This window comes from Hippopotamus amphibius, chromosome 5, assembly GCF_030028045.1.
Source record: "Hippopotamus amphibius kiboko isolate mHipAmp2 chromosome 5, mHipAmp2.hap2, whole genome shotgun sequence".
Classification (NCBI taxonomy): Eukaryota; Metazoa; Chordata; class Mammalia; order Artiodactyla; family Hippopotamidae; genus Hippopotamus; species Hippopotamus amphibius.
In genome coordinates, this window is record NC_080190.1 from 158,115,505 (window position 1) to 158,131,614 (window position 16,110).

General features: G+C 38.2%; 1 protein-coding gene across 13 annotated transcripts in view; it reads left to right on the forward strand.

The window, feature by feature from the left end:
- TBC1D31 (TBC1 domain family member 31) overlaps positions 1-16,110 on the forward strand; it is a 61,084-nt gene that overhangs the window by 21,914 nt on the left and 23,060 nt on the right. For 12 of the 13 annotated variants that reach the window (XR_009053841.1, XM_057735903.1, XM_057735913.1 and 9 more), the window contains 6 exons: positions 1,859-2,018; positions 4,227-4,427; positions 8,600-8,776; positions 12,965-13,044; positions 13,123-13,269; positions 13,611-13,744. Coding sequence is in view for 12 of the 13 variants with exons in the window: in XM_057735903.1 (XP_057591886.1) it covers positions 1,859-2,018; positions 4,227-4,427; positions 8,600-8,776; positions 12,965-13,044; positions 13,123-13,269; positions 13,611-13,744 (899 nt within the window). In the remaining variant the exon portion in view is untranslated. Of the gene's footprint in view, positions 1-1,858; positions 2,019-4,226; positions 4,428-8,599; positions 8,777-12,964; positions 13,045-13,122; positions 13,270-13,610; positions 13,745-16,110 lie in introns of those variants that run through there. The other variant, XM_057735914.1, reaches the window with a different exon arrangement.

A 16,110-nucleotide genomic window follows, 5' to 3' on the forward strand; every position in this document is an offset into this window, starting at 1 on the left:
CTTAGTTGCTCCGAGGCATGTGGGATCTTCCTGGAGCAGGGATCGAACCTGTGTCCCCTACATTGGCAGGTGGATTCTTAACCACTGCACCACCTAGGAAGCCCGATTTCTTCCTCCTTTTAAAAAAAGTTTTTTTTCTCTAAAATAATGGATTGGTTTATTGGCATCTTCAAAGGTGGCCAATGAAGGTTTTTGTCTTTAATCATTGTAAACTCATGGATTTAAACATAGTTGACATGATTTGACCCATTAAAGTTATTATTCTTAGTGATGCTCCAGTTCTCTCATCTTTGACCAGTGGGATCCTCTTCATGTCAGCTTTGAACCCTTTTGATACAACCCAGTTATCTGTGATAGCTCTCAATCTTTCTGGTCCAATAAGATGTTCCGGTCTTATCTTATATATATCCTGTCCCAAACCTGGAATCAGCCATTTTTCTGAGGGGCATGGGTTTATTTTCGTGGGAAATGATATATTGACACTTAATCTGGGTGCTAGGTTCTCATTGTGACCGGGTTGGTCATTGTTTCCAGATATTAATGGATGTTATTTCCTCTCTCTCACCCTCTTCTTCTGAGTTATCAGTAAATCCCATGAACTCTACCAAACTGTATCTTGAATTGGTCTACTCTCTTTTGTCCATTGCTACAGCTGTTATCCCTGTCCAAGCTATCCTAGTCTTTTTCTGGCTACTGTAATAGCTCCCGTATCTGGTCTCCCTGTTTTCAGTCTCATTGCCTAATATCAGTCTCTATAAAGCAGATAGAGTGGTTTTCTTAAATCATTTAGCCAGATCATGTCATTTCCCTATTGAACTCCCTTGAGAGGCTTTCCACTGCTCTTAGAAAATCCAACTCGCCAGCATATCCCTGAGATCTTTTGTCCTCTGGTCTCGACCTCCCTCTCCTTTCTCGTCTTATTTCCTTCCCTTTACAGTGTTCCAGCCGCACTTGAGTGTGGCTCCTCTTCCTTACGTACTAACCTTACTCCCGTCTCACGCTTTTGTTCTGGCCAGTCAGGAGTACTGAGCAGCATAGAATTCTTTTTCCAGGCCATCCTGTCACTGGCTCGTTCACATCATTCATGCAGTAGATCTTCCTCCTTTCCCAGCTCTGTAACGTTACCTCATTTTATAGTCCTTTATAGAACTTATCAGCTGATATCAAGTTCATGTATTTGTTTCTTTACCTTCCTCTAGACTGAAAATCCCATGAGAGTAGGGGTCTTACCTGTATTCTCCTTCACCACTGTGTCCCTGGCACCTGGAAGGAAACCTGGCTTATAGTGGACACTTTACAGTCCTTGGTGAATGAATGAGCAGCAACCTGGCAAATCAGTACAGCTTATTCTTTTTGTACCTTTTAAACATAACGTAGCTTTCTTCAAGCAGGAAAAAAGTTTGGGCTTTTTGGTTTTCCATACAGCAATGCTGTATCAATTCAGTGCAGCCGTATGTAAAATACAGGAAATTGGATAGTAGTAAGAGACTTTGAGATTTTGCTATAAAATATAAATGTTACCCAGAAACCCCCAGTCAAGTCATCAGATATTTGTTAAGCTGGTATCTTAGCACAATGGGTAAAATATATATATATGTATCTGCTATAAACTTGAGTTTTCCTATAAGTAGCCACTGGGTACCTGGGACTATTTAAATGAATAAAAATTAGATAAAGTTTAAGAATTAATTTTCTCAGAAGCACTAGCCACATTTTAGTTCTCAATAATTACATGTGGCCAGTAGTGATTATTTTGGACAGCACAGATGTACGTTTCCATCATCATAGTGGATCAGATTGGACAGCGCTGCTATATATAATTCATCTAGTCTTACTTTCTCACCTTTTTAAAACACAGAGATGGCCGAATCCTGGCTGCCGGGGGCAAATCAAATCATCTTCACTTGTGGTGCTTGGAAGCTAAACAGCTATTTAGAATTATCCAGATGCCCACCAAAGTTCGAGCCATTCGCCACCTAGAATTTCTTCCTGATAGCTTTGATGCTGGCTCTTATCAGGTTAGTAACATAAACGTTAGTAACATTGTACTTTTTTGGAAAGATAACCGTTTCTGCACTGTGTTCTCTTATTTAACTTGTAGCCTGATTGTTACAAGAATTTGAAATTGCTAATAACTTGTAAAGAGTCAAACTGAAAACATGAAAAATCTTAGGTTCTGTATGTTACTGATAACTTGCCCTTTTCTAAAATCCGTACACTTTATGTCCCACTTTTGTGGTTTACAGGGTGATTAAGCATTTTGTTTTTCCTTCGATCCTTAAAGAATTCTTTGAGTATAGGCAGGGAAGGTGCTCCTCACCATTAAACAGATTGTGACACTAAAGCTTAGAAACACTAAGTGACTTGTCTGCACTCCTGTTAATTATGAGGATTAAAGGTAGGACTAGAACTGATATTTTCTCACTTTGTGATTCTGTTTTATCTGCCATAACTGGTTGCCTCAATCCTATGAAACGTGTTTTCTTTCTGTCTTGCCCTAGTTTACAAAGTGCTCCCCCCGCCACATACCTTTTCTTCTTAACAGTTGAGCAGTTGATCCTTAACTTTCTTACTTTAAATTGTCTTAGCTCTTGCACGTTAACAAATTGTATGTGTGTGTGTGTTTTAGGTATATATGTATCATGTGTGTGTATTTATCATATCTATTTTAACTTAAGGTTGAGTAGATAATGCTTTCACATGGTTGAAAACAAAAAAATATAAAAAGACACTCCTCTCTCCCATTTGCCCAGTTATTCACTCCGCATAACCACTGTTGTTATATAGTCTTATGTTTTTCCCATTTTTTTTTGCACCTTGTTTTTTCTTCACTTTGTTTACCTTGAAGATTATCCTATATCAGTACAGAACTTTAGGGTTTTTTAACCAGTCCTTTATTATTGGGCACTTAACCTGTTTTTAGTCCTTTCTATTACAAATGATGCTGCGCTGAATAACTTTTGTTTTTTATTATTTGTTTTTTGGTTTTAGTTTTTGGCCGCACCTTGCGGCACGTGGGATCCTAGTTCCCCGACCAGGGATCGAGCCCACACCCCTTGCGGTGGAAGCACTGGAAGCACAGAGTCTTAACAACTGGACCACCAAGGAAGTCCCTTTTTTTAATAACTTTTTTTTTTGTACATGTCATTTTACACACCCTGTCAGTAGGATAAAATTCCAGAGTTAAAATAGTGGTACCAGGGTTATGTGTGTCTGTAATTTTAATAGATCTTGCCAAATTGCCTTCCAGAGAGGTTGCATCAACTGTGAATGAGGGAGTTTCCTACCATCTGACCCACAGAAGAACGTGCTTTTTAGACTGTCACCTTCAAATTGCCTCCAGCCACCTCCAGACTGTAGTCTTTCATATAACAAGGGACATTAGCGTTTCCCAGAATCACGTGGCGGCACTGCTTACCAGGCACTGGCCCTGGGGAAAGAACCCTTAGGTGGACAAGGCAGTAGAGGGGTTTATTGTTTTATGTGTTTAAGTTTTTTTAGTACATGTTTTTAATTTTTCAAATCGTATGAGTTACGGCTAATTTTTTTTTCCCCTTAAAAGACCACCTTCCCTCTGACCCCCACTGTCCTTGCAGCTCACAGACTCTCTCTCCACAACCCAAATGCTAGTTACAACAGTGGGAGTCACAGGTTTGTGTGGGGCAGCAGGACAGATGTTAGCTCTGGTCAGGCTAGGGATGGAGAAGGGAAACAAGCCCTCCACCTTCCTTGCTTCTGACGGCCAGTGTGGAGTCACCTACACTCCCCCTGGAGGGATTGGTGGAGATACGCCTACCTACAAGAAGGGAAGATTCTTAGGTGACCTTTCTGTAGTCTCCCAGGATGGGCTCCTTACTGGTTCTGGGTAGAGCCAGGCTTATCTGGACCTGAACAGGGTGAATCTACATGAGCTGTAATTAGGGATTTTAGAATACACGATGGCTGTCTACGAGTATAATCTCCTCTGACTGTCCGCCCCCACCAAAAAAAGAAAACGTATGTAAATACACATACACGTGTGTGTCTAGTTTGACTTTCAGACGTGACTTTTTTTAATTGAGGTGTAATTGACATAGAACATTATGTTAGCTTCAGGTGTACAACATGATGATTCAGTACTTGTATATACTGAGAAAAGATCACCATAGTAAGTCTAGTTAACATCTGACCCTTTTGACTTTTAAATGTGTTTTAGGAACTCATACGTTGTTTCTCTCTACTCTTAGGTTCTTGGAGTGCTAAGTCAGGATGGTATTATGAGATTTGTTAATATACAGACTTGTAAACTTCTCTTTGAAATTGGGAGCCTCGACGAAGGAATTAGTTCATCAGCAATTAGCCCACATGGACGGTATATTGCATCTATTATGGAAAATGGAAGTCTGAACGTATATTCAGTTCAGACTTTAACAAAAGAAATAAATAAGGTATGCTATCAAGTAAATAATACCTTTTTTTCTTTTAAGGTTTAAATGCTGTATCATCAAAAATAAAAATTCTGTGTTACAGTTTTCTAACTTCCTTGCCCCTTATCCATTTTTCTGGATATGTTTTTTTGCTCTTACTCCTAAAGCCACATCTCCAGACTTTTCTCACCTACGCTCCATTCTTAAATTGCTGTCTCCATTACAAAGCATCTGTTTGGTGTCCCTGTCCCATTCAAGATGCTCCTCTGATCTACTTCCCAAAAGAGGTCTTCAGCCCCAGTCTCTTCATCTCTGTCTCTTTCTTCCCATTTGTAGGCTAGACACCTTGGAGCACTATGACTGTGTTTGTTCCTTCATTTCCCGAATCTAGTCAACACTAAGTCATGTAGTCCTTGAATCTGAAATGTCTGTATTTGTGCCACCTGTACTCTGTCTCCATGTTGGCCATCGTTGTACTGGTGCTCATTGGCTGCCCTCGAATCACAGTAATGTAAACAAATATGCCAGAACTTAGAGCCTTCAGTGCCTGCTCCTGCCCATCAATCGTCTTTTACATAACGTTTTTCTAAAATAATATTCTCATCACCGTTTCTAAAATAATGCCACTTTAGTGGCTTCTTTCCTTTTGCCTGTTGCATTGAGGCCAGACTCTTCTGCCCAGCCCTCAAAGTCCTCTCTGATCTGGCCTTCCCTCCCCAGTGTATTTCCCCACAGTTTCAACTTCGCTCATTGTCCCCTGTAGACTCCATGCTCATTTCTACATTTCTCCTTTCATCTAAAATACACTTCCCACTTCTCTTATTTTCTTACTTTTTCTTTTTTCTTTTTTTCTTTATTTTTTAAGCTCTTTATTGGAATATAATTGCTTTACACTCTTGTACCAGCTTATGAGGTACCCACTTCTCTTACGGTTATCTAAAATTCCTCCAGTTTGTGGCCAAGTCCAGTTATTCTGTGGTGAGCCTTTCCAGGTCTGGAATTGTATCACGGTAGCCCTGAGAGGGACTTCAGTGATCACCTAGTCTAACCATTTCATTTTACGGGGGAAGCTCATGCCCCAGCCTAATCACACACTTAGCAGGCCCAGGTGTTCTGTTCTTAATGATAATCTTGTTGCTATGTGCCTGCTCCTTTTTATCTTTTTTTTTTTCAATTAGAGGTAAGAAGTTCTTATTACAGAGAAAAATCAAAAGAAACATAAGCAAATAGACCAGTAAGTCTCATCATTCTTAGATGATTTTGTAATGTGTACCTACCAAGTCTTTTGTTCTGTGTGTGTAAATGTATATAGTCAATCTGCATTATTCATGGAGTCTATATTTGTGAATGTCTGTTGGTGAAAATTTATCTGTAACTCTAAACTCAGTCCTCACCACATATTCACAGACATTTGCACACACAGAGCAGCAAAAAATTGGAGTTGCCATCATGCAGGTTCCCTCCTAAGGTCAAACACAGCAGCACTCGGCCTTCTTATTTCAGCTCTCCTACTGGGAACAAGTGTCCTTCTCATGGTCTGTTTAAATAGTGCCACATTTTTCACATTCTTGTGATTTTTGTTGGTGATTTTGCTCTTTAAAATGGCCCCCAAGCACAGTGCTGACGTACTGTCTAGCGTCCTAAACACAAGAGGGCTGGCATGTGTCTCGGGGAGAACATACGTCTGTTACATACACTTCGTTCAGGCATGAGCAGCAGTGCTCTTGGCATGAGTTCAGTGCTAATGAACCAGTGCTGTACAATCAGTAAGTGTCTTTAAACAGAAACATACATAAAACAACGTTATATGTTGATTGGTGGACAGAAATGTGACCAGAGTTTCACAGGGACCTGACTCTGTTTCTCTTAGGAGCAGTGATTCAGTTCACTAACTCAGTGTTTGTGGCGACTCTGTAGATCATAACTACTGCAAATAATGAGAATCGCGTGTGTGTGTGTGTGTGTGTGCACGCGTGCACGCACATACATTTTCTTTAAACATATGGAATTATACTCTACTGTTCTTATAAACTTAAAACATTTTAGTAACATTATTCACTGTTAATGAGAGTTGTTAGCCTAGCTGAATTTTACAGGAGCTAAATGTTACTGATAGAAACAGAGATGTGAGAAAAACCAAGGTAAGCATGAGTCACTGGCTTCCTCTCTGATTGGTGAAGCAAATTAAGATCATATTGAGCAGAAGAGCTAGCTTATAAGAGAGGTAGGATAATTGGGCTGGGGGGCAACATTACCAGAACCACCAGTGTCTTTATGGCTGTTCCAGGCCTAAAAATGCCCAGGTTTATACAAAACTTATTATCCCTGTCCCATTCCTCCAACTCCTATTTTCTCGCCATTGGAGAATTTCTGGTATTGTGTTAAATAACAAGTAAGCTAATTCCTGTTTCTGTGTTGAAGTTTTAACACTACTAAGGTATGGCAATTCAGGTCACATCTCAGGCTCCAACTTCTGGGAGATTCCTTCATGGAAGAACCATGAAAAATGTGACACTAGAATAAATATCATAATACAGATTTAGAAGAACAGACTGTGGTTAGAAGACAGTTCAAGGATGTTGAAGATGGGCAGTATTCAGAAAGCAGGCCACTGTTAATTACATTTCATGAAGAGTTAAATCAGACTAAGGGGTCATTGTATTTTTTTTTGGTCAGAGCTATTGTTACTATATTTTGTACTCTTTCTAGATGTGAATAAATAACAATGTATCCTAGAAAAACACTATTAAAAAACTTACAGATGCAGTTAAGACTTAAATACTTCTCATAATAATTTTAAGACAAAAATGCAATATCAATGCCATGTATATTATTACATTACCTACTGCATACATTTTACAGTGTTATGTGTCGTACATACTGTAGTTGACAATAGGGAGTATTTTCTTGGTCTCCTGTAATAGGCTGCAGGTTTCAAAAGCAGAAGTCCTGAACTTTTGAAAGCAACGTGAGAAAAATCTGTGTTTGAAACCTCAAAGTAGTCTTTTTATAGTCTGTTATTTAAAAAGAGTCAAGATGTTTGCTTTGTTCTATTTATTTCTTTGGGGACAAAGAGGGAGGAGGTCAAAAAGTTTGGTTTCTGCTTCAAAGAGCTCTCCCGAAGAGGGGAGATTCATTCCCATTGTATGTCATCATGGAGGCACACTGTTCTGGCTTTTGTGACAGCTTGAATTCAAGGTGATATGTGTAATATGCGTTTTTCTGAAATCTGATATGTTCATTTGGACATTTGGGGTATTCCTTGTGCTCTTGTTCTCATATGAAAGGAATTGGCACTTTGGCTTCAAGAAAAATTAGTTAAAAATCACAAATCCACCTTGTCTTTGATCTGAGTCTGGGCTAATTACTAAGGAAACATTCAGCAATAATGGTCTCAAACATTTAAATACCCTGTGAAAGTGATTGTACTTTATAATCATATTTAGAACCCAGAAAGTCAGAGCTACTTTATCTGCTTATTTTCTTTGCACAAGGAAGATCTTTTTATTTCAAAGACGTTGTTATTCACAGAGAAAATGTCTTAGTGAATCATTTTACCTTAAGTAAATTGAAGTTGTTAGGGCTTATTTTCCTGTTTGACAAGCCCCATAAAAATGAGGGTTTGGCCTCTAAGATGTGCTGTCTGCACTGCCTCTGCAGCTGCTAATGCAGTAAGGGACTGACAGCCATCTCCACGTAGATTAGAAAATGTAACCAAGAACAGAGGCAGGGGTCCTGTGCTTTCAGAAGGAAAGTCATGTGACAGTTTCCCCCAAGGAAATTTCACTTGAGCCCAAAGAATATTTGGGTGCTTCCCTCAGCCTTCTAGAGGGCCCTGTGTGTAACTGGGCCTTCTCTGCTGCGGATTACTGCCTTACTACTGACTTTGTCATGCAGGTGTAAAAAGTGCGTTGATACTGTATGATTAAGGCCAGCTTTCAAGGAATGATTGAGTGAGATTTATCATTGTTAATCATCATCTTTATTACGTTCCTCAAAGGAATATGGCAGAAATTTTCTTTGACTTGTTAGTCCACAAGGAAACATTCTTGGACATTTTATTGATACTTTTTGCCTGAAGAATAATTATATCTATTAAGGCACATTATTAAATTGACCAAAATACATTTTGTAAATTATATGTTAACACGTCTGTTTTCCAAATATAACCACTGGATTTCCCCCCCTTTTAGCCACCTCCTCCTCTAGTGAAAGTGATTGAAGATTTGCCTAAGAGGGAAGTGGATTCTGGTGACCTTAAGAGGAAAGTGACGTCAGGAAGAGTACCGCGGCCAGCAAAATCAAGGCAAAACAAAATACAAACTAGAATATTCAAACAAGACCTGACTGGTAATTTTGAAAATAAAGAGGTAAGAATATATTCTGCTTTCATTTGTCATGACCTTGCTGTAGACAAGTCGCATGATTTCTAGGCCATCGTCGTTTTTCCTTCTCTTAGGAATTAAAGGAAAATTATAGAAAAGAAGCAAATTGTAACTGAAATTATAACATGCTTTTAAAGCTTTTTAATATAAAATTAATATGTTTATGGTTTTTTTAAGAAAGTCAAACAGTATAGAATTGCACTGTCCAATATGCTAGCCACTAGTCACATGGGACTAGTCTGATTTGAGATGTGGTATATATGTGAAATATATATATCAGATATTGAGAATTTATTATGAACAAAAGAATGTAAAATATCTTTAAAAATTGAAGTATAGTTGATTTACAGTATTACATTAGTACAAAATAGTGATTCAGGTTTTTTTTTATAAATTTACTTGTTTATTTATTTATTTATTGGCTGTGTTGGGTCTTCGTTGCTGTACGCGGGCTTTCTCTAGTTGCGGCGAGTGGAGGCTACTCTTCATTGTGGTGCTCAGGCTCCTCATTGCGGTGGCTTCTCTTGTTGTGGAGCATGGGCTCTAGGCGTGTGGGCTTCAGTAGTTGCAGCACATGGACTCAATAGTTGTGGCACACAGGCCCAATAGTTGTGGCGCACGGGCCTAGTTGCTCCGTGGCACGTGGGATCTTCCTGGAGCAGGGATCGAACCTGCGTCCCCTGAATTGGCAGGCGGATTCTTAACCACTGTGCCACCTAGGAAGTCCGTGATTCAGCATTTTTATAGATTATCCTCCATTTAAAGTTATTATAAAATATAGGCTGTATTCCCAATGCTGTATATCCTTGTAGCTTATTTTTTACATAGTAGTTTGTATCTCTTAACCTCCTACCCCTAACGAATGTAAAACGTATTAATTAATACTTTTATGCTGACTATATGTTGAAATATTTTTATTACATCGTTAAATAAGTGTGTTAAGTTTGATTTTTACCTGCTGCTTTTGACTTTTTTAACATGGTTCCTAGAAGACTTAAATTGCATCTGTCTCTTATCTGTTAGACAACGCTGGTATAGAAGGTTGTAAAGGGAAAAGAACAAAAGCATACTTTTCTTCCTCCCTGTGCCCTAGCCCACACTTTGTTGCACTCCCCAGAGGCGACCATTGCTAGTAGTTGTTGATATCCTTTCAGAAGTTTTCTATGTATAAACATATGTGTAGCTGCGTCTGTTGCCTTTTAAATTTTTTTACATAAATGGAATCATACTATAGCACTGTTTTATAACTTGCTCTTGTCACATAACAGATTGAATATCTGTTTATATTAGTGCATGTAGTGCTACAACATTTTAAAAATATTTGCATAGTATTGCATTTATGGCTGTACCTTAATTTATCTCACTAGAACTCTGCTGACCAGCATTTAGGTTGTATCATCTGTCTTCTATTAATACAGTCTGTGATGCAGTGGATGTTTTTTGAACATTTGCACAAATGTATCTGTAAAAGTAGAATTTTTAAGTCAGAGCATGTGCATAAAAATTTTGATAGTAGTAGAGTTACATATCTCAAGTCAGTTTTATCCTCTTATTTATGTATTTTTTGTATGTTCTTAATGTTCTGCAAAGATCATATATTGCTTTGGAATTGAAAGAAAATATCAACATTAATAGAGAAGCCGCTGACATTTTCAAGGACTTTAAAATTTTTTATTGACAGTAAATCAGTCAGTCATATCCATATAAATGCACAGCTCAGTAAATTTTTACAGACTGAGTACTCCTGTGTTATCAGCACCAGATAAAAAAATGGACCATTCCCAGCTCCCTAGAGCCCCTCTGCTGCTCCCTTCCAGACACTTTCCCCCTTACCCCAAGGATAACTACTCTCCTGCCTTTTAACACCATAGGTTCGTTCTGCCTTTTTTGTGCTTAGGTTGATTGGATCATTCAGTTGGTACTCTTGTTTCTGGCTTCTTTCATTTAGCAGCGTATTTGAGAGATCCATGTGGTCGTAAACCATTCACTCCCAGCTGTAGAATGGCCTCGTGTGAATAAACCAGACTGTCCATTCTGCTGTTTGTAGGCGTTTGGGTAGTTTTCTAGTTTTTTCGATATTAGAAACGGTGCTGCTATGCACATTCTAGTGCATCTTTGGTGAGCATAAGGACATGTTTCTGTTGGGTATAAAGCTAGGGGTGGAATTACTGGCTTATGGGCTATGCATATGTTCAGCTTGAGTAAATACCATCAAATAGTTTCCCAGGTGGTTGATTGAAACAATCCACATTCCCACCAAGAGGTATTTGAGGGTTCTAATTGCTTCTTATTCTTACCAACTGTTGGTATTTTTCACATTAATTTTAACAACCTCTTTTCTATAAGCAGTTTTAAAATGTGAAACTTGCATCAGAAGAAGAATGTACATAGTGTTGTCTACCAGGGAAATTCATTAGCAACTCAGTGCCTAAAGGCTGTTCTATGCACCCTTTCAAAATTGCAGACTCCACAAGGAAAGCAGGTGTTGAGCACAAACCACAGTGTACGGTTAGGCACAGTGAGCCCCCGTGGGCTCTGGAGATGGTGGGAGCTGCCTCCACATCCAGATATCTGGACACCAGACAAGCGCCAACCTTCACGTAGGCCTTTCTAGTGGTAGCAGTCACAGGCCTTTGTAAGGGTAGCAGTCTCTTTTCTGGAGATACTCATATCCACATTAAGAAACAGAATATTACCAGTAACTTTGAAGTCGCCTGTGTGCTTGTCCCCAATCACCTTTCTCTTCCTGTCCCATAGATGTAACCATTGTCCGCATTTTTGCATTAATTATGTCCTTGGCTTTCTTCATAGTTTTATCACCTCTACAATATAACCCTAAACAAAATACTGTTTAATTTTAAAAATCTGAGTAGCAGGCACAAACCTAGCTGTGTAAAGATTGGGCGGTATTGACCCTATTCATTTTGAATGTATTTCTGAGACATGGTCTGGCTTCAGCTTTCTGGGAGAACTAGTGGGCTGTGGTCATGATTGATTAGAGGAGATAAGAGTTGACACCACGGTCAGGGCACCTGGCAGCACTTGGTCTGGATGGAAGTTGGAAGCCCTACAGAAATACATCAGGGGGTGGGCGGCTTCTACAGCCCTGTGGCCAGTTCTAAGGAGTAGGTCAAACTCAACTCATCAGGGCATCAGGACGTGGAAAGGGAAGTAGGAACTTCATGAGTTCATGGTGAAGACAAAAGCAGATGAAACTCAGGCCAGTTCACCTGGGCGTTCTGTCCTTTGTTTAAAGAGGCATCAGTGGCAGCAGGTGTCTTGGGGATGACAGCTGTGAACGTGTCTCTGTTATAGATCATATTGCTCCAGTCCGGGCTGGTTGCCCTCCATGTCTGGTACACAGCACTTGAATAGGGATCTTCATTGACCGTCATCTTGGGCTGTTCCTCACCTCCCTCTTACACTGGATTACCTGTTTCTTATGTGGTGAAAAGAGCACTGAACTAAGTCAGAAAATCTGGCTTTGAGTCTTGAGCCAAGACTCAACAGATTTGTAACCTTGAGCAAGTTGCTGAACTTCTCTGACCTTCCCATTTTCTCAAAGAAAGGAAGACAAAAACATCTCATCTGTTTCATATAGTTGTTAGGCTTAAACAAGATAATCTATGAGTATGGCTTTATGATCCTAAAATCTACATTTTTCCATTAAGATAAAAATTGACTTAAAAATAAAAAGTGCAAAAGAAAAAAAGGAAAAAGAGGAAGGGAGTAAGAGGAGGAAAAAAATATCAGAATGCATTGCTCTTGCTACAGAGATTCACAAATGACAGCCCATGGGCCCAGTCGGGCTACTCAAGCTAAGGATGATTTTTACATTTTTAAATGGTTGCACTGTAGATGGTTATATAAGTATCTGCATAATGTCCTTGATTTTACCTCTTGACCCACAAAGCCTAAAATATTTACTCTCTGACCTTTGACAGCAGAAGTTTGTCAAACCCTATTACAGGGTAAAAAGTATGTCAAACTTTATCTGCTGTGTATATGTACACTCAGGAGAGAGAAAAAGAGAGAGAGTAGGGGGAGAGAGTCCCATGATATAAAATATTTTTTACTGTGTATTGTGTCCTAAAATTGGAAAGCCACTGTGGGCTAGATGACCCTTTCAGTTTTAAGATGGTCACTTATTGATACTATTTTTTTTCTTTACAGAATGAGTTGTCAGATGGATTAAACAAAAAGCGTTTACAAATCTTATTAAAAGGCTATGGTGAATATCCAGCGAAATACAGGTAAAATTTAAATTCTTGCATGTTAAATCAATCTTATTCCTCCAGTTTTTCATGGTGAAAATTATGTTTTAATTTCAGAATGTTCATCTGGCGCTCTCTGCTACAGCTGCCTGAAAACCATACTGCATTTAGTAACCTTATAGATAAAGGTATTCATGTGGCATTTCTCAACCTTCAGAAGAAATACCCCATCAAAAGTAGGAAACTACTCAGAGTATTACAGAGGTATGTTCAGTATTTTGAAGCAGTGTGTATCTCCCCTAAGATGTTTATTAATTACAAATGGGAAAATAGTGATTTTATAGTAGAGAAACTTGGCAGATACGTCCTTAACCAAGTAATCAAATTTAAATTCACCAGTAATAAAAATCTATCCATGTGTTGCACATCACTTTTATGGTAGTCTTGCCAAAAATTTATAACCTCAGTCTAATCATGGGAAAATAGGCAAACCCAAATTTCACCAAATTTACCTTCTGTATCGTTTTTTGTCATGTGAATGTATTACTTTTTCAGATAAATTTTAACAAGCTTTTCTGATCTTTGTTTCCTTATTTTATTCACAGAACGCTGTCTGCATTAGCTCACTGGTCCACCATCTTTAGCGACACACCATATCTCCCACTCCTGGCATTTCCGTTTGTAAAATTATTCCAGAACAACCAGCTCATCTGTTTTGAAGTTGTTGCTACTCTTATAAGTAAGTAAATAACGAAACCAAGAGTAGATGCTTGTACATTCTCCTGATGTCCTTGTACCTGTGCAACATTTAGCGATTCTAGTGTGAGACGGTCAGACACAGCATAAAATGGACAATTAGGACATTTATACATAATCCTTTTTACTTACAATAAAATTTGGATGGTTGCATTTTAGAAGATACAGTTACAAGCTGGATTTTGTTAGTAAGAAGGAAACAATGCTTCACTAATTGAAAGTCAGTTATTATTCATAAGATTGCAATAAGTATGTAAAGCATTTAGCACACGATGCCTAGTGTGGCAGGTGTTGGCTGTCACCCCTGCTCTCATCATCCATAGCTAACATTTACTGAGAACTTTCTGTGTACCAGGTACCATTCTCAGGGTTTTGCCTTTATTAACTCATTTAACCCTTACAGCAGTCCTGTGAGGTAGGTGTTATTATTATCCCTGTTTTATAGATGAGGAAACTGAGGCACAGAGACCTTAGGCTGGACAATTAGGTTAATGGCAGAATAAGGATTTGAACCCAGGCACTCAGAACCTATAGCTTGTACGCCCATTGTGTTTACTGTTTCATCATTATCATCTACACTAAAAAAAGTGAGTCATTTTTTTCATATTAGTAAAATCAGGTCAGCTAAATGGTTAATAAACGGGATCCAAATTAAACCCAGACTGGTTTAACAAAAATAAACAATTTTATATGTATTTTTCTCGTACAAAGGGGATAAGCACTTAACTATACCAATAAAATTCTAAAAAGTAGAAATAAAAAGATCCTAGCATACATATTGTATTTTATTCTCTTTACAGATTTTCGTTCATTTTATTATGTTGTATTTGCTTTATTAAATTTTTACCTATCATTGAAGAAAACACAGGAAGATATACAAAAGAAAAGAAAATTCATCAGTATTCCGCTTCCTCAGAGGCAATATTGATCATATATATTAGTGAATTTCTTATAAGAGCATTTCCCACAAATCATTAAGTATCTTCAAAAATATAATTTATTGCCTATATAATATTTTCTTATAGGTATACCATAAGGCATCCCCCAACTGTTAGACTTTCAGGGTTTTTTATTTTTATAATTAATACGTTATATACATTTCTGTTATTTGTATAAACTTTGTAAGCATTTTATTGTTTATTATTATATCCCATAATATACATGTTCTAGTTTAGTCTTTTATTGTTGGACATTTAGGTTATTTCTAATTTTTATTTATTAAAAGTAACAATGTTATGACTAGCTTCACATTCATAAATTAATAATAATTTATTTTGGGTAGAGTCCCAGAATTGGTATTATTAGGTTATAAAATATGAATATTTTAATTGATTCCATGAAACGGTTGTACTAGTTTACCCTGCCAATAACACTAAGGGTTTTAAAAGGAAAAGAACAACAAAAGACAAACAATCCAATTTAAAAATGGGTAAGGGCTTGAATGGACCCTTCTCCATAGAAGATGTGCAAATGGCTAGTGAGCTCATGAAAAGATGCTTAGCATCATTAGTCCTTAGGGGAAATGCAAATCAAAACCACAGTGAGACACCACTTCATGCCTACTAGGATGGCTATAATTTTTTTTTAATTTTTAATTTTTTACAATAAACTGCATATATTTAGAGTGTACAGTTTGGTATCCCAATCTCCCAGTTCATCCCCCCCAACCCTCCCTGCTCTCTCCATTTGGTGTCCATATGTTTGTTCTCTACATCTGTGCCTCTGTTTCTGCCTTGCAAACCGGTTGATTTGTACCATTTTTCTATAGTCCATATATGTGTTAATATACAATATTTGTTTTCCACTTTCTGACTCACTTCACTCTGTATGACAGTCTCTAGGTCCATCCATGTCTCTAAAAATATCCCAGTTTCATTGCTTTTTACAGCTGAGTAATATTCCATTGTATGTATGTACCACATCTTCTTTATCCATTCATCTGTTGATGGACATTTAGGTTGCTTCCATGTCCTGGCTATTGTAAATAGTGCTGCAATGAATATTGGAGTGCATGTGTCTTTTTGCATTATGGTGTTCTCTGGGTATATGCCCAGTAGTGGGATTGCTGGGTCATATGGTAACTCTAGTTTTGCAAGGAACCTCCATACTGTTCTCCATAGTGGCTGTATCAGTTTACATTCCCACCAGCAGTGCAAGAGCATTCCTTTTTCTCCACACCCTCTCCAGCATTTACTGTTTGTAGATTTTCTGATGATGCCCATTCTAACCAGTGTGAGGTACCTCACAATGATACCTCATTGTAGTTTTGATTTGCATTTCTCTAATAATGAGTGATGTTGAGCAGCTTTTCACGTGCCTCTTGGCCATCCGAATGTCTTCTTTGGAGAA